A 23,777-nucleotide genomic window follows, 5' to 3' on the forward strand; every position below is an offset into this window, starting at 1 on the left:
CCCCACCCCCGACCCCGGCGCGTGCGCAGAAGCCCCGCCCCTCTGCCCCAGCCCCACCCCCTACACCCGAAGCCGCTGCCGCTGCAGCCACTTCCTCTCCCTTCCTCTCTGCTCTTTTCCTCCTGTTTTTCTCTTCCCTCCTCCCCCTCCGCCTCCTTGTCTCCTCCCCCTCCGGCGCTGACGCTCGCGTAGGGCCCTGGCGTCAGACGCGCGGGGGGCGGGGCGAGTGCGGCGGGGGGTATAAGTAGAGGGTGCAGGAGGCGGTGCTTCCCCTTCTCCCCGGCGGTTAGTGCTGAGAGTGCGGAGTGTGTGCTCCGGGCTCGGAACACACATTTATTATTAAAAAAATCCAAAAAAAATCTAAAAAAATCTTTTAAAAAACCCCAAAAAAAAATTTACAAAAAAATCCGCGTCTCCCCCGCCGGAGACTTTTATTTTTTTTTTTCCTTCCTCTTTTATAAAATAACCCGGTGAAGCAGCCGAGACCGACCCGCCCGCCCGCGGCCCCGCAGCAGCTCCAAGAAGGAACCAAGAGACCGAGGCCTTCTCCCGCTGCCCGGACCCGACACCGCCACCCTCGCTCCCCAGCCGGCAGCCAGCAGCCAAGCCTCCAGCGGCAGCGGATCGACCCGATTCTGCGGCCGTTGAGTAGTTCCCGATTCCGGTTGATTTTTGTCCCTCTGCGCTTGCCCCCGCTCCCCTCCCCCCGGCTCCGGCCCCCCGGCCCCGGCACTCTCTCCCCTCCTCTGACGGGAAAGGTCGCGCGGCCTGTGGCCCTGCAGGCAGCCGTGCCGAGATGAACCCCAGCGCCCCCAGCTACCCCATGGCCTCGCTCTACGTGGGGGACCTACACCCCGATGTGACCGAGGCGATGCTCTATGAGAAGTTCAGCCCGGCCGGGCCCATCCTCTCCATCCGGGTCTGCAGGGACATGATCACCCGCCGCTCCTTGGGCTACGCGTATGTGAACTTCCAGCAGCCGGCGGACGGTGAGAGCCGGGCCCGGCGGGCGGGCGGCCGGGCGGGTGGCCATGAGGCTCAGGCGGCGGCGGGCGGGCTAGGCCGGCGGGCTCGGGGGGGAGGGGGCGGGAGGGCATGTCACCCCACCCGAGGCCAGCGGGCAGAGGCTGGGGCGTCAGGACCCCGGCTCCCCGCGCCGGCCGGGGCCCGCGCCGCCGGCAGCCGCACGCCCCTCGCGCGCCCGGCCACTTCCTTTTCCGCGACCATTTTCTCGGCCTCAGCAGCGCTCAAACTTTAGGGTGACGACGCGCCCGGAGGGTGGGTGAGGTTGGGTTCTAACCCGACGCGGTGCTCCCCCCGGTAGCGACGAGATCTTGGGGGTGTCGAGCGCCGATCCCCTTCTCCGGTAGTCGGTGGAGGCGCTCCCACCACCCCCAGGCTCCTGCCGGCGCCCCAGGACAGGGAGGAAGTGCATTTCGGTGCTCGAAAAATACCACGTGTTGAACCCGGTAACCTCCCAGGCCCGAGGCCTGTACCCTGTCGCGGGTCCAGTCGCCTGGGGGAGCCGCGGGGACTTGGAATGAAGTTAATCTGGTGCTCTGGTGGTCGTCCTCAGGTTTCTGCGACCACTCTCACTAACGTGTGTGTGACTGACGGCTCCAGAAGTGTAAATTACCAACGAGACGTTGCTTTGGGGGTTTTCCCTTAGTTCAGACAGTTCTTGAAGCAGCAAGTTCGGAGAGAGGGGATGTAGAAGATGACCCATCGTTTTCTCAGGCAGTTTAGTTAGTTTTGCTTTTTAAAATCTAGTTAGTTTCGTGGTACTGGTAATTCGGGGTTTGTGTTTTTCCATTTCCTTGAAATCGTCTCTGGTTTTGAAGGATTTTACTTAAAAATGTCATCCCCAATTTTGACTGTAAAATGTTGCTTGTGAGTGTAGTGTGTACTAGACCATTATACTTATGTGGTATTCTAGTGGTGATTTTCTTATAAAAGTGGTCCATTATATTCATACATCGTGGGGAATGATTGAGTGAAAAGTAAGGGATTAATTAGTTTGTATGGGAAAAAAGATGCGATTAACCTTATATTTTTAAACAGTTCACAAAAATTCGAATATTTGGCAAATAGATATGTGGCCTGACGAGTTGCCAGGATTTTTCTTTATAGCTGAATCAATTGACTTGGAAAAGTCATTTTCACTTAATTTTATGATCCATTTTTGCCCTTTTTCCCCTTGGCTACTTGAATATATGTCAAGTATTATAAAACATATGGAATCTAGTTTTTGTAGGAAAGGCCTTGAAGGTGGAATTTAAAACTTTTATATCGTTAAGGAATTATTTTGTGATCAGTTTTTCACTAGGTAAAGTTAATACTGAGATTTGGGGGTAGACAGGCTGTTGAACCACACCAAGTTGTAAAACTGCACTGCAGGTTTTCCGCCCTTTGCTCTGTAGGCAGTAGTTCCAAATGCCTCTCTGTAAGGATTCTTCCCAACTCTGATCACGTTTATCACTAAATGGAAGATCAGGGAAGGTAATTTGGGTGCAGATAATCACAAACTGAAGGGTTGATAGAGAAAATTTGAACGAACAAATTCTAGAAATGTGAACTTTTGAAACTGACTGTTAACAGTTTCTAAACTTAACAATTTTAAATCAGAAAAAAAAATTTTTTTTTTAAATTTCTTGGGATTCTAAAAGTTGAACTTCAGGTTACCATGGTTACAGTACACTCACTGTGTATTATCCTCTATACCAGTAGACCTGTACTGTCACTACTGAAAAGAAGGTAGCATTTTTCCATCTTCAGTTTATTTTATTCCTATATTTATACAGATTATTTTCTTTACAAATAATTAAGTGATTTTCCTTCTACTCACCCCCTTATTTTGCTGCATTGGTGCACTTGTAGAATAGCTTCTGAAAGTGATCAGTTTCCAATTTAACAGGAAAAGGTGACTCATTCAAAAGAAGCTCAAGCAAAGTCAGCTAAAAAACTAGGGGAGCTGAGTAGGTGTGGCCAATTGATAAATGAGCTGACAGCTGATTGTCACTATCTTCTAGAAACTGAAATTTTCATTTATAGAAAGAAGCGGCTGGAAAATTTGTTTCTCACTAACTTTACAGTTAACACTAGCATGGCATTTGTGAAAATTGATGTTTCAGAACTTCAAATGGACTGTGTGTGTCCCTTCTTTAGGAACTAGTCTTTTCTACTTAAGGATACATTTTTCCATTTAGAGTCCAAACTTCTTTAATAAGTGTTTTTAATGGTACAGATGCACATAATTTGATCCCTTGTAGACTCTGAACTCAGATTTTGAAATTTTCTAGCACTATCCAGCAGTAACTAATCATCAGTTACTAAGTAAATGATCTAAGATAAAACTGGTTTTATATGAATTAATAGTGAGTTGGACTATTGTAAACCAGGTTATTTTAAAAATTTTGTTAATACCTAAATATGCCCAACTTCACATTAGTTTTTAAAGGCATGACTCAAATGTTTCTGAATGGATAGAACCTTTCATTTTTTTTTTAACATGGTAGTAGGAAGTTGTGCCATGAGTCACTGAAATCCCCCCCAATAAGCCAGGAAATTTTTTTTAGAAGATGGGCTAGCTTTTGTGTAATACTGACAGGAATAAGTGATAAAACATTTTTAACAAGTAGTAGGGAATAAGTTAAAATGCTTGAAAATCTGTAAACTGCTCTGCTTGTGGATAATCTGTAGTTGCTTTTAGTGTCTTTTTATATTGCTTATCAAGCAGATTGTGAAGGGGAAATCTGTTTTTATAGTTGATCAGGAACAAAAAAGCACTTTTAAATTTCATGGCAATTAAAGGAAGAGATTGCTTCAGAAATATGTTAGTTCTAAACAACATGTCATCTGTTAACATATGGGAAATTTGGGATTTCTTGATCCTTGTCTTTTTTGTGTTGTGTGATATAAATCTAGACTGACAGGTGTAAAGTCCAGCCATCTTCAGTTTAAGGAAGTAGAGGGGCCATGTACTCAATTATTCCCTCCACAGGAGATTATATTAAGTAGACTGTAAAAGTTTTGAATAATACTTACTTTGAAAATGTCCTTTTTTGCAGCGGAGCGTGCTTTGGACACCATGAATTTTGATGTGATAAAGGGCAAGCCAGTACGCATCATGTGGTCTCAGCGTGATCCATCACTTCGCAAAAGTGGTGTGGGCAACATATTCATTAAAAATTTGGATAAATCCATTGATAATAAAGCACTGTATGATACATTTTCTGCTTTTGGTAACATCCTTTCATGTAAGGTAAGCAAAAATGTGACAAGTAAACATAATTTACTGTTCATGCGGTTCTCAAGGCAAGAATACTGAAGTGGTTTGCCATTCCCTTCTCCAGTGGACCACGTTTTGTCAGAACTCTCCACCATGACCCATCTTGGGTGGCCCTGCATAGCAAGGCTCATAGTTTCGTTGAGTTAGACAAGGCTGTGGTCCATGTGATCAGATTGGTTAGTTTTCTATGATTGTGGTTTTCAGTCTGTCAGCCCTCTGATGGAGAAGGATAAGAGGCTTATGGAAGCTTCCTGATGGGAGAGACTGACTGAGGGGGAAACTGGATCTTGTTCTGATGGGCAGGGCCATGCTCAGTAAATCTTAATCCAATTTTCTGTTGATGAGCAGGGCTGTGTTCCCTCCCAGTTGTTTGACCTGAGACCAAACTATGGTGGAGGTAATAAAGATAATGCGCAACCTCCTTCAGAAGGTCCCATGCACTGCTGAACTCTGCCCCCAACCCTCCAGCAGGCCATCACTGACCCACACCTCCACGGGAGACTCCTGGACCCTCGGGGCAAGTCTGGGTCAGTCTCTTGTGGAGTCAGTGCTCCTTTCTCCTGGGTCCTGTTGTGTACAAGGTTTTGTTTGGGCCCTCTCAGAGTCTGTTTCCCCAGTTGTGTGTAAGTTCTGGTGGCTCTAAGGTAGGGTTAATGGTGACCTCCAAAAGGGCTTACTGCACCCAGAGCCCCTGCCCCACAGCAGTCTACTGCTGACCCGTACTTCCGCAAGAGACACTCAAGCACAATTCTGGCTCAGTCTGTGGGTCCTGGTGCACACAAGCTTTGTTTGAGCCCTCTGAGCATCTCTGACGGGTATGGGGTTTGATTCTAAACGTGATTTTGCCCCTCCTGCCATCTTGCTGGGCTTCTCCTTTGCCCTTGGACGTGGGGTATCTTTTTGGTGGGATCCAGCATTCTGTTAACTCCTGTCAGAGCCTAAATAGGCCCCAAAGATGAAAGTTGGATAAGACAAGGTTCTTGCTCTTACTGAGCACAGTCATCTTTCACTAGATTATCAGAAGCCAAATTTGGAAGATAATTGGGAACACTGGTGTAGGTCAAAGAACCCTGTGTGAAATACTTGGTTCAAAACAACAAACTATCAATGATGGAATTTGTCTAGTAATAGTAGGGTATAAAAATGAAAATAAAGCGAGTAATAAAAGAAATTTTAAAGTGATGCTAGTGAAAATATATCTAGGAATTTCTCTGGAGCTGTTGTGGGTAGTGTGAGCGACTGAACTGAACACTTACTACAGTGTTGTAGCCATGTGCTTAGTGGCTCAGTCTCATCCGACTCTTTGCAGTCCTTTGGATGATAGCCTGCCAGGCTCCTCTGTTCATGGGGTTTTTCGGACAAGAATACTGGAGTGGGTTGCCAATCCTTTCTCCAGGGGATCTTCCTAACCTAGAGATCAAACCCGCATCTCCTGTACCTCTTGCATTGCAGGCACACTTTACCCACTGAGCTTTGGGGAAGCTACTTGTAGTTTATTCCTTAAGATAGCAACTGTGCTTTCTGTTAATGGATATCTTTATTTCCCAAACACCGAGGTAAGGTAGCTGACAAGTTATCTGAACATTGGAAAAATCCTAAATCAGTAGTAAGTAATGAAAAATTGGTATACCTTTTCCCCTAGGTGGTTTGTGATGAAAATGGTTCCAAGGGTTATGGATTTGTGCATTTTGAGACACAGGAAGCAGCTGAAAGAGCTATTGAAAAAATGAATGGGATGCTTCTAAATGATCGCAAAGTGTAAGTATAAATATGAAGTTAATCATACTTCAGATCTGTTTTTAACAGTTAAAATCAATTCATCCATTTTATAAGAAATATATTTGTGCTCAAAAGAGGTAACAGCTAGAGTGAAAATTAATAAACCATATCTTGGTAGATTTTATAATTGTCTTTTCTCCATAGTTACTGTAACATACAAATAACAGGGAATTAATACAACTGGTCAGTATTCAAACTGAAAAGAAAAAGGAGAAGCTAGGTATGCTGAAATATAAAGCTTTCCCAGAAATAAGTGCATAGTTGAAAAAGTATGAAATGCAGGCAGAAACTTAGTCATAATTCTCAAGGTAATAATTAGCCCATTTTATATTCAAAGCTGGGGCTAAAGTGATTTGCCTATGTTTTACATGCTGGTATGAGAGGGAAACTGGGATGCAAATTCGTTGCATAAATTGAGAGCCCGGGGTAGCTCTTTACTGGGCCTTGTTGGTTGCTCAGTTGTGTCCTAACTCTTTGTGGCCCCCATGGACTGTCACCTGCCCAGCTCCTCTGTTCAGTGGAATTCTCTGGGCAAGAATACTGGAGTAGGTTGCCATTTCCTTCTTCAAGGGATCTTCATGACCCAGGGATCAAACCCAGGTCTCTTGCTTTGCAGGCAGATTCTTTACTCTCTGAGCTACCAGGGATTCTTTACTCCTACAACGATTGTTGTAATTGTGGCAATTTGGCTCGCTTTTCTGTGTGAAGATAAATCAGAAATCAGAAGTCTTCATGGTTTATCTTTTCTGAAATAAATTTGTTATTAAAAGTTGAAAACTTTTTAAATGACGATACTGATAAAATCTCTGTAAGGCTTTCTGCTACAGGTTGTAAAAATACAGGTTTTTATGAGCCCAAAGAAATTACAGATCTCAATTTTCTTTTATCTTCTATGCCAGTGGATTTTTCTTATCTGGGCAGATTCAGCCTTGAGGTCATCTTGTAAGTGATGTCTGAGTTCATGTTGCAATGTGAACTGGGGTAATGGCACACACAGTGGGTTTGGCTCTTAGAGGTCTGCTGCATCACTCTGGCATCTGTGGCAGGTGGTGGTGGTCAGTCTGTCCATGAAGGAGTCGTGCACATGGTGTTAGCTGTTTGAGTTCTGTCACCTGCTGGTTAAGGAAAGATTAGGAATATGTAAAGAGCCTCAAATATTGCTTAAGAAAACCAGCAACTTCTCAGTATGAACAATGTTTACAAAGGATAATTCTTAAAGTTAGTACATCTTTCGATGAGAAAAATGTTCAGCATCACTAGCATTTACAGATGAAATTATCTTTGGCCTGTCAGCAATGGTTTAGAGGAGAAAATGACTACCACTGGTGACAGTCTAGATTAAAGTAAGAACTTGATTTATTGCTGTTTTCTGAGTATAAAATGATATAACCCTATTTTGTAAAGCAGTTTGTAGGTAAAAACTTAAGGTTATTTATATAACCTTTGAACTGCTGTGATTTCTACAGTGCTATCCTAAGAACAAGTAACAGTCTTGTAAAGTTATGGCATTATTTATATAAGCAAAAAGTTGTGCTGTCCACGATGGAATATTATGTTCCCATTGAGAACATTTATAAAACAATTGCATGGAGAAGCACCACCATGTGGGAGGAGGGAGATGAGGGGTGTTCTAAGGGAATAAAATTATAGGTATCTTCTCTGAAAAGAAATTGTGCTATCTAGACTTAAACACAAAAAAACAAAAAGACACTAAATTCAGTCACGTTCCGGGTGGAATTATCTGAAATGGATCTTTACTTTGATGATGTTTATTCTCGTATTCTGTAGTGACGTACATATTACTTTTATACTGGGGAAAGTCTTAATTTTTAAAACACTTTTGTTGATAATGTCACAAAGAAATTCGTCCCAGGCTGTTGGGTGTATGAGGACAGAATTCAGTAGCATAAATTTCTGTTTTGGAAGAAGCCATGTTGGAACAGCAGTGATAAAAGTTTTGTCTCCTCACTGGCCTGTTCCATGCATACTTCCATTCCATTGCATTTCTGGACATAATCTTCTGAACCCAGGTTAGCTAGAAGGACGGCAGAGGGGTATATTAGGGAAAATATCCTTTTTTGTGGTTATAGTTGAGAGGTTTGTTATATTTAGTGCTTTTATTTTTTCAGTTAAGACCCTATTTCTGCTTTATAGTGTGCTCCTTATTAGAGATTCTGAAATTAGCAGTGACTATTACAGAATCACCTATCAGGCTTAGTTAAGCTGAACTTCATAAAGTAGAACCTAATTTTATAGTTCTTACATATTTTATTAGATTTGTTGGAAGATTTAAGTCTCGTAAAGAACGAGAAGCAGAACTTGGAGCTAGAGCAAAAGAGTTCACCAATGTTTACATCAAGAATTTTGGAGAAGACATGGATGATGAGCGCCTTAAGGATCTCTTTGGCAAGTTTGGTAATGTGTCTGAATTAAATTTTTATATTCACATTGTTACTTTTGGATAATATTTTATACTAAAAATAAATGAGACTTCATGGTACTTAAATTTTGTAGTTAATTTGGATTAAGCTACTGATAGTCCATTATACTAGCATATAAGTAAAATTCTATCCAGTTTAAAGGTTAATAGCCTTGCGTTAAGCACAGTAAGTTGTCACTGTGTAATTGGAACAGCCTTTAAAAGGTTTTGCTATGTTAAGAAATTGTGCTGGATTTATGCACTAACAGATCCCATCTGATCAGAGGCATTGCATGTGACACAACCAACTTAGGTTGGAATGTAGTCTTTAATTATGGGTTAGGAAAGCTGGCCAGCTTTAGGATATTTGGCCAGTCTCAGCATCATGTTTGAGCAATTTAAAATAATAACTTTGAATGATCCAGATTTTCCAGTGAAGTGTAACCAGTCTCAATTTAAATAGTTGTGTAGCTAATCAGAAGATGAACCTGACATTGTACTCTTACAGATGATTTGCTTGCCCCTTAACTTTGCTTTCCCTTTTGGTTAACTTAAACAGGTGTCCTGTTTTTTTAAGAGCATTTCAAATCATAAAGAATTAGGAAATGTAATACTTGATTATTGCCAAGCTGCCATGCCACACTGAACCCTCTACATATCTGTGCCCATAAATCTTGCAGATTCTCTGTAATTAGATGTGATTTTTTTTTTTTTTTAACTTTTCCCCCAGCTCCCTAAAATAATACCCAGTTCAGTTAAGTATTTTATTGAGGGAGCTGGTGGGGGAGAAGTGTGTCTTCAGAAACATGCCATCTCCAGGTGCCTCTGTCTCATCTTCCCCAAAGGTCAAGGCCTCTGTTTCCTCTACTCCCTGTTGAAAATCAAGTGGGCCAAGGCTTAAGGAATTCTTGAGAAAATCAAGTTGTTTTAGAACAATGCATCTGTTTTGTACTAAATGCTAAGAATAAATTAACTTTGTTATTTACATTTGTCTGAAACATACGTCTTTAAATGGAAGGAGGAATATTTCAGAGAAAGAGTTTACTTAGCTTCTTAGAAAAAATAAAGGGTCTTTGAAGAGAAAGTTTAGTGCCTGTGATAGGAGAGAGGGTAAGAGGAAGAATAAATTTCTGGAGGTTTGGGATTTTTTTAAATCCCCATTTTTATATTCTTTTCCGCACAACTTTTTTGAAACTTGAAATGTATAAACTAAATGTTGTAGGGAATATATTTGAATCATTAAATTTTTTTTCAGGGCCTGCCTTAAGTGTGAAAGTAATGACTGATGAGAGTGGAAAATCCAAAGGCTTTGGATTTGTAAGCTTTGAAAGGCATGAAGATGCACAAAAAGTAAGACTTAATATATACTTATCAGAGGCAGTGTGGGTTTTCCATATTTTATAATAAGAAATGGGGGATATAAAGTTGAGTTGCTCTTGGATCAAAATACACAAGCATACCGCTGGCTAGTCTACATGTTGTTTTCCACATGTATTGATTTGAATTACTTGCATTTCATGTATTAGCTTTGAGAGTATAAATTGAAAACTTATATTATGTCTTAAAACCCCAAAGTTTAGTTTTTGTGATGGCTTGTTTTTTATCTTTAGCTTTTATAAACTTAACAGATTTTCTTTATTGTTAAAAAATGAACTTACATATAGTGCAAGTTAGTAATTAAAATTTTTTTTTTTTCATAAGGCTGTGGATGAGATGAATGGAAAAGAGCTCAATGGAAAACAAATTTATGTTGGTCGAGCCCAGAAAAAAGTGGAACGACAGACAGAACTTAAGCGCAAATTTGAACAGATGAAGCAAGATAGGATCACCAGATACCAGGTTCATTTTTTAACTGAAGAAGTAAAACTAAGGCAGGAGTGAGGAAGCCTATTCTATATTCATTTCAGTTGCTGCCAGGCAACCGGAGGGTGTGAGGGGGACAAGGAGAGGAAACGGGATAAGCTAATAGGAAGTATGTTTAAGTACCACTGTGGTTTTCTTTTTCCAATTTTTTTTTTAAGGGTGTTAACCTTTATGTGAAAAATCTTGATGATGGTATTGATGATGAACGTCTCCGGAAAGAGTTTTCTCCATTTGGCACAATCACCAGTGCAAAGGTAAAGCATATGATGCATATCTTTTTTTAAGATTTGAGAAAAATCTGTGCTCATGGATGTGTATATATAAATTTTATATTTCATACTGGAGTGTTGTAAGAGAACATGTAAGAGAAATGTGTTTATCCTTTATGTTCCCTGAAAAGCATTTAAATGGAGTATTGTGCATCCATTTATTTTGAATGTATGAAGAAGCATGCATGTTTTACAAAGGAGAGTCTTTATAAAAAGTCCTTTTTAAAAAGAAGTCCTTTGTGGATCACTATATCACTGTTAGCAAGGAGATAAAAAGTTTGGCAAGAATTTATTCTGAGAGAGGAGATCTTCATGTTAATTTGATAACACTTGCTGAAAAAACATTGATCAAGACAGAAAGGTGACAACTCCATGCTAAAGTCTGGCGAAGGACTTGGTTGGCTGTCCCGGATATTTTTCCATGCTTGTATACTTACTGTATGCATACAAAGTTTTTATAAAACAGTCATAGTATACCTATTCTGCAATTTGTCTTTTTATTTTACAGATCTGGATACATATTTATCTCAGACATTTTCTCATTTTTCACTAAGGGCTGACTGTTCATGGTCTAAGTGTACCATAATTTATTCCGCTGTGCCCATATTGTTGGACACTTGGGTTACTTGCATGTTAACACTATTAGATGTCTTTGCACACATACATACCAGTATTTCTGAAGTCCTAGAGTTGAAATTGCTGGTTAGTGCGTATGTATATTTAATATGACAGAATTGTTTAAAAAGGCTGAACAAATTACTACTAGTCTTGTCAAGTTAGTAGAAAGTGATACACATCTTTTTAAATGAGACATGCTATTTATGTGTTTACTTGTTTAGCCTATTCTTTGCCTGTTTTTACATTGCATTGTTTATTGATTTCATAGGGAGAATTTTATGTCAGCTCTTTGTTTTATATTGCAAAAATTTTTTCTAGGTCTTCCATTTAGGACTTGGGGGTCTTGTGTCATCTTAGATTTTCCCTGTATTTTGCATTTTTTGTTCAGAGTCAGAATCTATCTGGCAATGGGAATTGTTTCAATGTGATGTGAATATAAGCTCTACGTTAATTCAGAATTATCCCGTTGTACCATATGCTAGATAGTCCAAAGTCCATCTTTACCCAGTGTTTTAAAATGTAAGCTTAACATCCCAAGTTCCCATACTTGCATGGGTATATTTCTAGACTCTTTCTGAGATGTAACTGACATAAAACATATTCAAATGTACAACATAGTTGTTTGATATTTGTGTATACTGCAGAGTGATCACCACAATAAGTCTAGTTAACATTTATTACCATAGATTAAAAATATTTTTTTTCTTGTAATGGTAACTTTAAAGATCCACTCTATACAACTTTCAGATAAGTAACTCATATTAACTATAGTTCCCACACTGTCCCTATACATCCTATTCATTGCGTCCCTCGTCATTGCTTCCCTGTGACTTTATGCCTAGGAGTTTGTACTTTTTAAACACCTTCATGTGTTTCCCTAAGCCCGCTGTCTCTCTGGCAGCCACCAATCTGTTCTCTGTATCCCTGAGGCCAGTTTTTTGTTTTGTTTTGATTCCACATTTATGTACGATCATGAGTCTGTTTTATTGCTCTTCTGTTTGTTCCTATGTCACCAGCATGCTGTTTGATACAGCTGTATAGCATGCTTATATGTAGGTCTACTGAGTAGTTCATTTCATTTCCTTACTGCTTGTTTAAAAAATCTTTGGAGTTATTGTGAAGTTTTCTGAATGTTTATTAACCCCAATATTTATGGCCCTTACGGTTGTGAATGTGAAATTTTAATTGTAAAATGAGACTCAACTGCTCCCTCCCCTCAAAGAGTAATATAGCATCTTGTCAGCTTGACTAGTTAGAATATAGAATAGTCAGATTTTAATTGTGCATTTTTCTAAATTTTTTACTAAGTAAATTTAGTAGGCTTTGAATGTATTTAGAAATTAAACCTTAATATTGAAAATCTAAAAACCTTAAAGTTTCTGTTGTGTCTCTGCCTCTCTACTTTTGCTTGGCTAGGATAATGCTTACATGTAGTTTACCCTTAATATTTGGATATTAATGGGAAAATTGTGGGGAAAATGATGAAAGTATTGACAGGGTTTAGTTAAGTGTGAGTTGGTGGCTCTAGTTGATACTCTTCTTAATGCCTCATCCTTCCATTGCATTAATTGTGTGGTTTTTTAATTTTCTTTCAATAGGTTATGATGGAGGGTGGTCGCAGCAAAGGTTTTGGTTTTGTATGTTTCTCCTCCCCAGAAGAAGCTACTAAAGCAGTTACGGAAATGAACGGTAGAATTGTGGCCACCAAGCCATTGTATGTAGCTTTAGCTCAGCGCAAAGAAGAGCGCCAGGCTCACCTCACTAACCAATATATGCAGAGGATGGCAAGTGTAAGAGCTGTGCCCAACCCCGTAATCAACCCCTACCAGCCAGCACCTCCTTCAGGTTACTTCATGGCAGCTATCCCACAGGTAGGTTCTAGAAGAGGACAAAAACCTCATGAAGGTTTTCCTGTTTCGTCACCTTTAATGTTTTGTCTCCTCCCCACCCCCCACCAAAAAAAAAGAGTAAAGTCTTAAGATGAAAACATTGAGATGTGAATTATGATTGGATTTGAAAAATGCATGCTATGTACTAAGTCACTTGAGTCATGTCTGACTTTGCGACCCTGTGGATTGTAGCCCACCAGGCTCCTCTGTCCTTGGGATTCTGCAGGCAAGAAAATGGGAGTGGGTTGCTGTGCCCCCCTCCTGGGGATCTTTCCTGGAGTGAGGACCTGTTAAGTATTTTGAACATGCATAATGTGTTGCATTACTTGCTTTTTCTGTGATTGACACGTTTGCTTGCCTCCCGCAGACTCAGAACCGTGCTGCGTACTACCCTCCTAGCCAGATTGCCCAACTAAGACCAAGTCCTCGCTGGACTGCTCAGGGTGCCAGACCTCATCGTGAGCTTTTTTTTTTTCTTTTTTAAGTTGCAAAGTATTTGAACTAAAAACATAAATGAGGCAAATTAGTTGTTATATCCCAATGGTATATTAGCTGTTGCTTTCCGTAATTTATAGTTTCAGGTGTTCATTTTGGGCATCTTTAGCATTTTGTTCTTTAAAAAGAATCTTAAAATGTTCGTAAAATATATGCTGGTTTGATTTTTTTTTTCTCTTTTTATCACAAGTTTGAGAATGCATCCAATTCCATTTCATATTTTTATGATCTGATACGAAGTGGCATAAAAGTCTGAAGAAATGGCAGATAGGAGCCTAAGCTTTTAAAAAATACACTTGTTTATATTTGATCATTTTTAGTCTTTTGTGCAAATCTGAAAAAGCAAGATGAACACAGTTTTTCCCAGTTAATGTATGTTCATATCTTTAAATGTAGCATTCCAAAATATGCCCGGTGCTATCCGCCCAGCCGCTCCTAGACCACCATTTAGTACTATGAGACCAGCTTCTTCACAGGTTCCACGAGTCATGTCGACACAGCGTGTTGGTGAGTCTTAACCCTTCCCATGAAAGTTGGTCTCCAATTGGAAATACGAAGATAAATACAAAAAATGTTTTTATTTTTTTAGCTAACACATCAACACAGACGATGGGTCCACGTCCCGCAGCTGCTGCTGCTGCAGCTACTCCTGCTGTTCGCACCGTTCCACAGTACAAATATGCTGCGGGAGTTCGCAATCCTCAACAGCATCTTAATGCACAGCCACAAGTCACCATGCAGCAGGTGTGGATTTGATGGCTTCTTTATGACAAAGATGACAGTCCTTGATTGCAAAGACTTTGAGGACAGCTGTGTGATGTGTGAGAGCTTAAGCTATCTAGAACATCTTGTTGAAGTCCCACTAATGGCGAGTGTGTAGAAATATGTGCTATACTTGAGGAACTAGAGCAGCGTTTTCCCTTCTGGAATTGCTTATGTGATTTGAGAGTTTTATTTGGCATAGTTGTAAGAAAGGGTGAAATAAAGTTTAGGTTGTAAGATTTGGCTTACTGTTTTTTTGGTTTTTTGACCCCTGGGACCAAAATTGTGGTTGATTATACTAGAAGTACGGTTCCAGAGACTACTCCAGATAAAGAAAATTCAACATCCCTGTGCTTATAATACTTGAGCACTTAGGTGTTAATAGCTGCCTTAGGCTGCATTTTCTGGTTCACTCAGCTTCTCCTGTTTATGTTTAGATTATAGTCTTTATCCAGTTATTTTCCAGTGATGACTGTGTTTGTGCTTGTCATTACTTCTGTACTTAGGAGTTTTCCCATTTTATTTCTAGCCCGCTGTTCATGTACAAGGTCAGGAGCCTCTGACTGCTTCCATGTTGGCATCTGCCCCTCCTCAAGAGCAGAAGCAAATGTTGGGTAAGTACCTTTGTCCCACCTGGTAAGTTACAGTAAGAGACTAGAAAATAGGAAGACACTTAGACTGCCTTTGCACCTAAAAATGACAAATTAGGGTGGCGGGATCTGAATTGGTATGAATGATTACCGTGGCAGTTTGTCTGCCTAACTCATTAAAAGCCTGGAAAACTATTTAAATGTTGCCTTTGATGGACAGGGTAATGGGGCATGACGTGCCAGGTATCCTACCACATTTTCTGAAGGAGGAGTTTGAAATTTGAACCAAATGAGTAAGCCACTTTGGTTTTGACTGAGCACAGATTTAACACATAGCTTCATTTCATCTTTGTTCGGCAAACTGATGCTTCCAAGAATTAATTGCCTTGTGGTAGATCTTAATCCATTTTATACTGATCATCTCATGAAAGATACTGAAATGGTAGATTATGGGTTCACATTTATTTGCTGTATACGAAGGGTTCATAAACCCCAGTTTTACTATATAGTAGATGCCTTAAAAAAAATTTTTTTTTTGATTGAAGGAGTTTTTGAATGTTTTTGTTCCTAGGTGAACGGCTCTTTCCTCTAATTCAAGCCATGCACCCTACTCTTGCTGGTAAAATCACTGGCATGTTGTTGGAGATTGATAATTCAGAACTTCTTCATATGCTTGAGTCTCCAGAGTCTCTCCGTTCTAAAGTAATTTAAATTTATCATTTACCTACCAGCTTCTTATACTACATATTCCAGGATGTTTTGTAGAACGTTTATAAGTGCTTTGTACAAGTCACGCACAGTTCTAAGAGGTTTATAAATATTAATTGAAAATCCTAATAACTATGGTGCTATTACCCCTATTTTATAGACACAGACAGGAAACCTGAAGCAGAGAGAGGTTGAATAATTTGCCTAGTTGCTCACAAAGCAGCTAGTGAATGGCAGAGCTCGGCTTCAGATCCAGTCACTGTAACTCCAGTGTCCATTAACTCTTAGCTGTGCTCATCTGTATTTAAGAAAGGGATATTTGCTGATATTTCTGAACTTTGGGGGATTTTTGGTGGGGAGAGAGTAGGAAGTACAAGAGGTTAATAATTCCAAAACAGTGGTGGAATAGAGCCCAAAGGATACAGATGTATAGTTGGAATATTTTTTTCTTCATAACAGTCATTAACACTTTCATCTGAGGAAAGAAGTTTGCCTTTGTTGGACATTTGTAGGTTGGCGGTTTGAAGCTATCTTCTAATTACTGATTTTCAGAACCAGTTTGTTTTTGTTTTTTCAGGTTGATGAAGCTGTAGCCGTATTACAAGCCCACCAAGCAAAAGAGGCTGCCCAGAAAGCAGTTAACAGTGCCACCGGGGTTCCGACTGTCTAAAGTGAGCCTGCCTTGTCTTATTCTCACAGTTTGAGCATGTATTGAAACGTAGCAAAAACTCGTTTTATCACTAATCCAAATGCATTGCCAGTTTTTCAAAGAGAAGTAAAGATAAAGAGGAATTAACTACCTGTTAACCCTGGTAAAGACTTGAATTTTTGAGATTAAGACCCCTTCAGACATTTTGCATAGTAATTTGTGTTAAACGGCTGTAACATGGATTGGCCCTGTGTAGATAGCTATTCTTGAAGGACTTTCATAGCTTAATACATTTTCTTGGGTGGCAGTGATGAAGTTGTTTTTTGGCCTGTAATACTGCCTTTCATTACCCCCAAGAAATAGGGTGATATACCTGTGTAGCCAGAGCCAGGCGCGTACAAAGCTTTCCTATAAAACAGGAAATAGCTGGGGCTGTGCGGGCCATGTCCCGTGTTGAAGCTCCTCTGCCCCGCTGTCGCCGTGGGAGAGCCGCCCCGCAGCTTGTGAACTGGTGCAGCCTGAGCAGGGGTGCTGTGGTTCAGAGAGCTTCCCAGAGACGGCTCTCAACAGGCTGAGCTCGCTGAGGTCTTGGTACTGACAAGTGCCAGTACTGGTCCTCTTACTTGTGTTTATTACAATGCTTGACATAACAACATTGTTTAAATTTAAGGTGTGCAGCGTGTTAATTGGATACATTTATGTATTGTAAAATATGACTGCCATTATAACTATAATTAGCATTTCTGTCACCTAGGTAAATGTCCTTTATTTTTAGTGGTTGGAATCATTATGTTCTGTGTCTTAAGTTTGATGACCATCATCTCTTTTCCCCACATTTACAGATGATCAGGGACCATGAGAAGAAACTCGTGCTTCACCGAAGAAAAATACCTAAACATCGAAAAACTTAAATATTATGGAAAAAAAACATTGCAAAATATAAAATAAATAAAAAAAGGAAAGGAAACTTTGAACCTTATGTACCGAGCAAATGCCAGGTCTAGCAAACATAGTGCTAGTCCTAGATTACTTATTGATTTAAAAACAACAAAAAAACACAAAAAAATAGTAAAATATAAAAACAAATTAATGTTTTATAGACCATGGGAAAAAGAATTTTCAGCAAAGTACAAAAATTTAAAGCATTCCTTTCTTTAATTTTGTAATTCTTTACTGTGGAATAGCTCAGAATGTCACTTCTGTTTTAAGTAACAGAATTGATAACTGAGCAAGGAAACGTAATTTGGATTATAAAATTCTTGCTTTAATAAAAATTCCTTAAACAGTGCACAGTGATGTTATGCTATTTTATTTCTCTTTGTAATTGGCTTGGGAAAATAAGTGATAGTTGGAACTGACGTTAAGAGCCTCTTTCATAACAAAGATATTGTTTTTCAGAAATTTATTAGGTTTATGGAAGAGACATAATGCATTTTATGAAGTCAGATTTCCATGTGATTTCTTTTGAGATGATTTCAATATATGATACGTTAAGGTTTCTAGGCTGGGAGATAGCTTTTAAACTATCACTTATGTGGTATAAAACAGTAATAACTACTGTGTTTGCTGGACAGGAAGGTGTAGATAATATAAAAATTATACTAAAAACTAGTTACATTAAGTGTACTTAGGATTAGTTTTAAGCCTTAATTTTATAGACTTGTAATTTGACTTATTGATTATTGCGACTTAACTCAGTATAATACCTTATCATCCAAAGTACTTTTAAATAATGAAGATAATAGGGTTTCTCCATTGAGAGAAGTGGGTTTAGAACATCAGGATTGGGGCCCGGGGCATACACATTAAACAGGTATCCCTGACAATTTCAGTGTGCTTTAGAGAATGATCTGGTTTCAACTCTTATTTCATTCTCTACACACTACTGCCAGAGTTTGCTTTGTGAGTTGCATATCTGATTATCACCATGCTAGAATTACCTCAACTGTCTTGCCTTTGGGAGCAAATAAGTCTAAAACTTTAGTTATGACAGTGCCAGCCCTCCCTGCATATTGAAGCCTTAACCATGCTTCTGTACCTGGAATGTGTTTCACCTTATTCTGAAACTCAAGATACACAAACCCCACTTCCTGCCTCATGGCTTATATCATGCACCTGGTAGGCATTATTAACGTGATGATTTTGTATTTTCCCTGGCTGTAGTCCTACCCTGACTGTTGAGATGAAAACAATTTTTATGAATCATGAAAGCTTTCCTCAATGCTTCAAGAAGGCAGGGATATATCTCAATTTGAATACAGAATGGTTCAAGCCTTCACGTTTTAAAGGAGCAGCTTCTAAGATGTCTTGAGCTAAAGTTCTCACAGTTGAAAACCATTCCAGATCTAGAGTTGCAGATAGTGTTCACAGACAGTAGTTTGCTTTGTATGTTGGATAGCTAGAATTCAGTATTTCTTGTGTGATACAAAGATATCATTTGATTTTGAAATGTCTGTTTTCTTAGAGGAAACAACAAAACAAGTAGATGTCTGTAATCTACTTGTAGGAGTTGACATAGGAAAAAAATGTTCATTGTTTGATTGTGTAAGTTTACCTACTCAACCAAAAGTTAACTTGTCACCCACAAAATCTTTGTGCAAACAGACATCAGTCATCTGCGGATGGCACAGAACGTTGAAAAATGAGTCACCTGAAATCCACGTGTTTCCAGCTGAACTAAAAAATGCCTTGTTTCAGCTCTCAAAAACAAGTGTCCGTTTCAAGGCCTGCTTGTGTCTCACTTTGACATTCTCGTGCTATGTGTGTCTGTGAGCGAGTGTGTGTATGATTTTACTGTTAAGTGGCCCCTCTGGAGAAAATGTAAGTTTCATTTGGGCATAAGTTATAGAGCTGTCAGCTGTGGGTTCAGTGTTAACAATATATATTAAATAAGGTGTATTTAGACAGAGACAGAGCTGTGTGTCAGTTGATGAAAATGTGGTCAGCTTACAGGTACCTAACCTGTTTCCCCTAGGAGCAGTGATTCAGTTATTTACTAGTTTCAGTGTTAGCAAGACTTCAGGAAACAATCTTCACAGATGATAACTGACTAGTGTCTGATAAATACATGGCTGAGCACTCCTGGTGCCTCAAACGGTAAAGAATTTGCATGTATTCGGGAAACCTGGGTTCAGGCTCTGGGTTGGGAAGATCCCCTGGAGGGAGGGCATGGCAACCCACTCCAGTATTGCCTGGAGAGTCTAGGCTCCAGTCCATGGGGTTGCAAAGAGTCAGACATGACTGAGCACACCCAGCTTCAGGTAGGATTTGAAATGAAGCACTGTGAAGGATGCTACCGTATCCTACAAGGCTTACTTAACGGCAGCTTCTATTGACAGGAGATGATAATGGCTACTTGGAAACTGCTTTTTTAGCCTAGAATCTCCTTTTCTGTAGCATGCGCACTAAGTTGCATGGCTAAAACAAGCTACTGTATCTTTACAGGATGCTACCTTTGATTATACCTCTGTCAAACCAATGGATCACAAATGAGTGAAATTTTAGAGAGTACTTTGAAATTTTCTTACTCTTGATGTAAAACCATGGTCCCTATTAATTTGCAGTGAGTAAATGAAGACCTGGATAGCTGTGCTTAATAAGTGCATTTTTCCTGTAAGACCATTTCTCATGGAAATGATCAGGTTCTGTTCAATTTTGAAGCCCAGTGGGTGGAGCTGGCCATCTCTGCCCTGCCCTGATGGTCTGACGCATGCTGATTTGCTGGAGATCAGTGCCACACAGATGAGTTCTGGTCTTTTTTCTAGGCTTCACATTGAAGATTCTTCACATTCACAGAGTCAATTAGACAATCTTAACTAGTTGAACTTAAAGGGTTTTTAAGTTACTTTGATAACATCTCGTGTTGCTTTGTCTTCTCAGCCACCTAGTTGCAAGTGTTAGGTGTAAAAGTGGCAGAATAAGAAGAACGCTGATTTTAGGTGTTGCCTTGTTTACTTTTCTGTCTCCACAGTTTTAAGTTTGGGGGCGGAGTAGGGGCGAATTGTCTTTTCAACAAAGAGTGGTGGTGATAGTGGTTCAGTCTCTTAAGACTCTTGTGACTCCATGATCTGTAGCCCATTAAGATCTGTACATGATCTGTAGTCCATGGAATTTTCCAGGCAAGAACACTGAAATGAGTTGTCATGCCCCCCTCTTCCTGGCCCAGGGATTGAATCCAGGTCTCCTGCATTGCAGGTAGATTTCTTTAGTGACTGAGCCACCACAGAAAGCCCTAACAAAGTTAGAAAAGCATGCAATTTACTTTGTTACTGAAAACATCCCCAGAAAGCCTGAAACAGTTTATTCATTTATTAGCCTAACCTAACATTCTCCCTATAGAGAGGAAACTGTTCATGTTGGAAGGCAAGAATATTTTTTTAGATCCCACAAAATACATAGCAATAATTGATAAAGGTATATATGAGCAGGTGGATATGTGACTGGTGATAAAGTTTTGTTTCTATGTGTTTCCAATCCCAAGTAAGAAAAAATGTACTTGGAATATCTTATTCTGATATTTAAATCTAAGTAAATATGCCAGACTGACATCCAAAAAGTCTTTTAATCGTCCCCCCAGATGTTAATATTTCCCAAACCATTGAAATCTGTCTAAGATACTTTGACCGTTTTTTTGAAGTAACAGCATAAAAAGTTCTAAAAATGTAAAAAAATGAATCAGATACTTAATTGTATGCTAGACATGGTTTTTAAATTTGTTACAGACCTCATCTTTTGTAAGTAACCACTTAACAAATGTTGGTGATTATTTACAATACCGATTATGATACAGTGATAATTTGGTGGAACAGTTAATTATGGGCAACAACAAAAATTGAAATGAGTGAGGAATGGAGATCGTGTGCACTAAACAGTTATGGGCACCTGTGTAGAGCAGGGATTCTTAAGATGGGCGGAGCATTTGAAAAATCAGAATTTTTTTTAAACATTGAAAAGCTTGTTTTTGAATATTGAGTATGTGCTACATGTTGACGTATCAAGTGAACTCTCCATGCACTATCTCATTCAGTTATTAAAACCATCCCTAAGTTAGATTCAATCATATATTCTCATTCTACAGATGAGGAAAATTAAAGAAGTTTCATGACTTGCCCAAAGCACATAAGTGGTAGTGAAGCTTGGATTTGAATCCAGACCTACAGGCTTTACAGTGCATGCTCTTAGGGACTGTGTAAACTGCCTATGAACTGTGAAAAAGTGAAGTTCCATGAAATCTCAGATGCTTAGGCTACCTTCAGCTTAGGAGGTGATGGGAAATATCAGTGCTTGAGAGTAAGGTAAAACAAAGATGCTTTTCTGTTGTCACATTTTAGGGCAGTCAAAAAACAGGGAAAGAGAAAGTCATTATTTAGGAAAATGAAAAAGGACGTCTTTAACCAACCTGAGCATAATTTTAAATCAATCCTTTCTTCTGAGCATCTCGGACTGCCTGGGAACATCAGACTTTTCTTTTAGCAACACTGTGATCATTTTTCTGAGTTTGTTCATATTCTAGGTTCTCTTGGAATTATAAATGGACTTAACCAAAACCTTTTAATTACCCTAAGAGTTTTCATAAAACTTGTGGAACTAACCTTCTGACCCTGTATTGTACTTGGGTGCTGTGCGTGCATGCTAAGTCACTTCAGTCACGTCCAGCTCATTGTGATCCTATGGCCTGTATCCTGCCAAACTCTGTCCATAGGATTCCCAGGCAAGACTGCTGAAATGGGTTGCCATTTACTCCCCCAGGGGATCCCTGGCCCAACAATCAAACTCCTATAAATCTCCTGCACTGGCAGGCAGATTTTTTTTTTTACCACTGAGCCACCTGGGAACATACCAACCTTTTCTCAACAGTTATTAGCAAATAGATAAAATGCTAATTGGCTGCTGCTAAAGAAGAAATTTCCAACAAGTTGGGTATGTTTTATTTAAATAACCTGCTGTTAGTAAGTAGCAAAACCAAATCTAGAACTCCAGGATCTGTGACTCGAGTCTGTGCTATTAACTTTCATTTTAGTTTAGCTTTTATTTCTCTTGCTATTCCTTTATGCTGAAAAAAATTCAGACAAGAATTCTTTGTACTTCCTTCCCTAATTACATTAATGGATAACAACTTTTAAAAACAGATCACTGAAGTGATGTCAGAATCATGATGATCTAAGCCCTTTTCTCTATCCTTTTGAACAACTAACCAGACCACAAGAGGACAGAAGCGCCTCCATACATGACTCCAGAGGACACACCAGCCCACCTGTGCAGAGGTGACAGGTTTTAGTAGGTTGTGGCTCCAAGGGGTATGATGAACCTACCCTGCCCACCATCACTTGCCATGGACTGGGGGGAAAAGAGCCCGGAGGGTGCAAAACTGGGTGGATGGTGGATATCCACCGGCAAGAGAAAGCTGGTGGAAGTCTGGCCTGCCTGGGGAGATTCTGTCCAGGGGAGCACATTGATTGAAACTGCCCATCCCGGCCAGGCACCATAGTAACCATTTCCATGAGCTGTTTTATGACAGGAGATCCTGGTAAGGAATACGGAACTAATAAGCCACCACCAACAGGAAGAGTTCGGGAAAGGTCGAAAGGAGACACCGCGTGTCCATCCACTTCCCAGAATCCCTCTCACTAGCATCCATCTTGGCTGAGTGATGCGTGTGCCACCAGGAAAGACTCTGAATTAGAATGATTGGCCAAAGACCACCCGGAAACTAATCCCATCACCATAAAACCGAGACTGGGAGCAGAGCTGTTCTGGGTTCCCTCTACTGCTTTCCACCCAGGTGCCCTTTCCCAATAAAATCTCTTGCTTTGTCAGTACGTGTCTCCTCGGACAATTCTTTTCCGAGTGTTAGACAAGAGTCTGCTCTTGGGGCCCTGTAGGGGGGCCTCCCCCTTCCTACAACAATTCCAGCCTGCCATCAAAGCAGCATACGCACAGAGGTAAGTTCGGAAGAGGGAAGAACTCACACGGGGCCCCTTTCCCAAGGAGGGTGCAGCAAGGGGCTGGGCTTTTCGTGACAGCAGTGGTCACCTGTAAGGCAGAGGAGGTGGAAAGTAGTGACCTCACTCATGGAGGAGGTGGGTGGAGGGCAAAAGTGGTGAATGACTGCCTGGCTACCACAGTTGTGCAGGGTTTAGCTGGAGAAACCCATCTCTCCAGCAGCACCAGATTTCTGAGGACGGACCTCTGTGACTGGAGAGGAAAGAGAAAGGTAAGGAAATGAAAGAATATTAAAGAAATGCATTTCCTGTCTGTTTCAGGACTTCAGCAGGACCCACAAACCTCTGAGAGTATTCCACTCAAGGCTTCCCCCACCAGGCTGTGGTGTGGGTACACTCATTGCTCCCAGTGCCAAACCCACCTACACCCCACTCTACTGCCAACTCCTTGTCCACATTCCTGAATCCATTCCAAGACCCAGCTCCAGTAGGCACACAGGTGCCCAG

The 23,777-nt window shown here is 40.3% G+C and overlaps 1 protein-coding gene across 2 annotated transcripts; it reads left to right on the top strand.

Moving 5' to 3' along the window:
- Nucleotides 1–255: 255 nt before the first annotated feature.
- On the top strand, nt 256–23,144 carry PABPC1 (poly(A) binding protein cytoplasmic 1). Of its 2 annotated transcripts, XR_009689573.1 has the most exons (16): nt 256–989; nt 4,068–4,261; nt 5,931–6,046; nt 8,343–8,482; nt 9,742–9,836; nt 10,188–10,325; nt 10,508–10,603; nt 12,835–13,107; nt 13,493–13,583; nt 14,017–14,127; nt 14,210–14,364; nt 14,912–14,996; nt 15,544–15,674; nt 16,258–16,351; nt 17,172–22,592; nt 22,847–23,144. XR_009689573.1 is itself a non-coding variant. In XM_061123666.1 (15 exons), exons 1-14 carry the CDS (start codon nt 797–799, stop codon nt 16,348–16,350), a joined length of 1,911 nt encoding a protein of 636 aa, XP_060979649.1. In that variant the 5' UTR covers nt 256–796; the 3' UTR covers nt 16,351; nt 17,172–23,144. The 2 variants fall into 2 exon arrangements, 1 of the variants encoding a protein (XP_060979649.1); XM_061123666.1 differs by having other exon boundaries at nt 17,172–23,144.
- Nucleotides 23,145–23,777: the final 633 nt, after the last annotated feature.

The sequence above is a fragment of the Dama dama genome, chromosome 21 (genome assembly GCF_033118175.1).
Source record: "Dama dama isolate Ldn47 chromosome 21, ASM3311817v1, whole genome shotgun sequence".
In the NCBI taxonomy this organism is placed as follows: domain Eukaryota; kingdom Metazoa; phylum Chordata; class Mammalia; order Artiodactyla; family Cervidae; genus Dama; species Dama dama.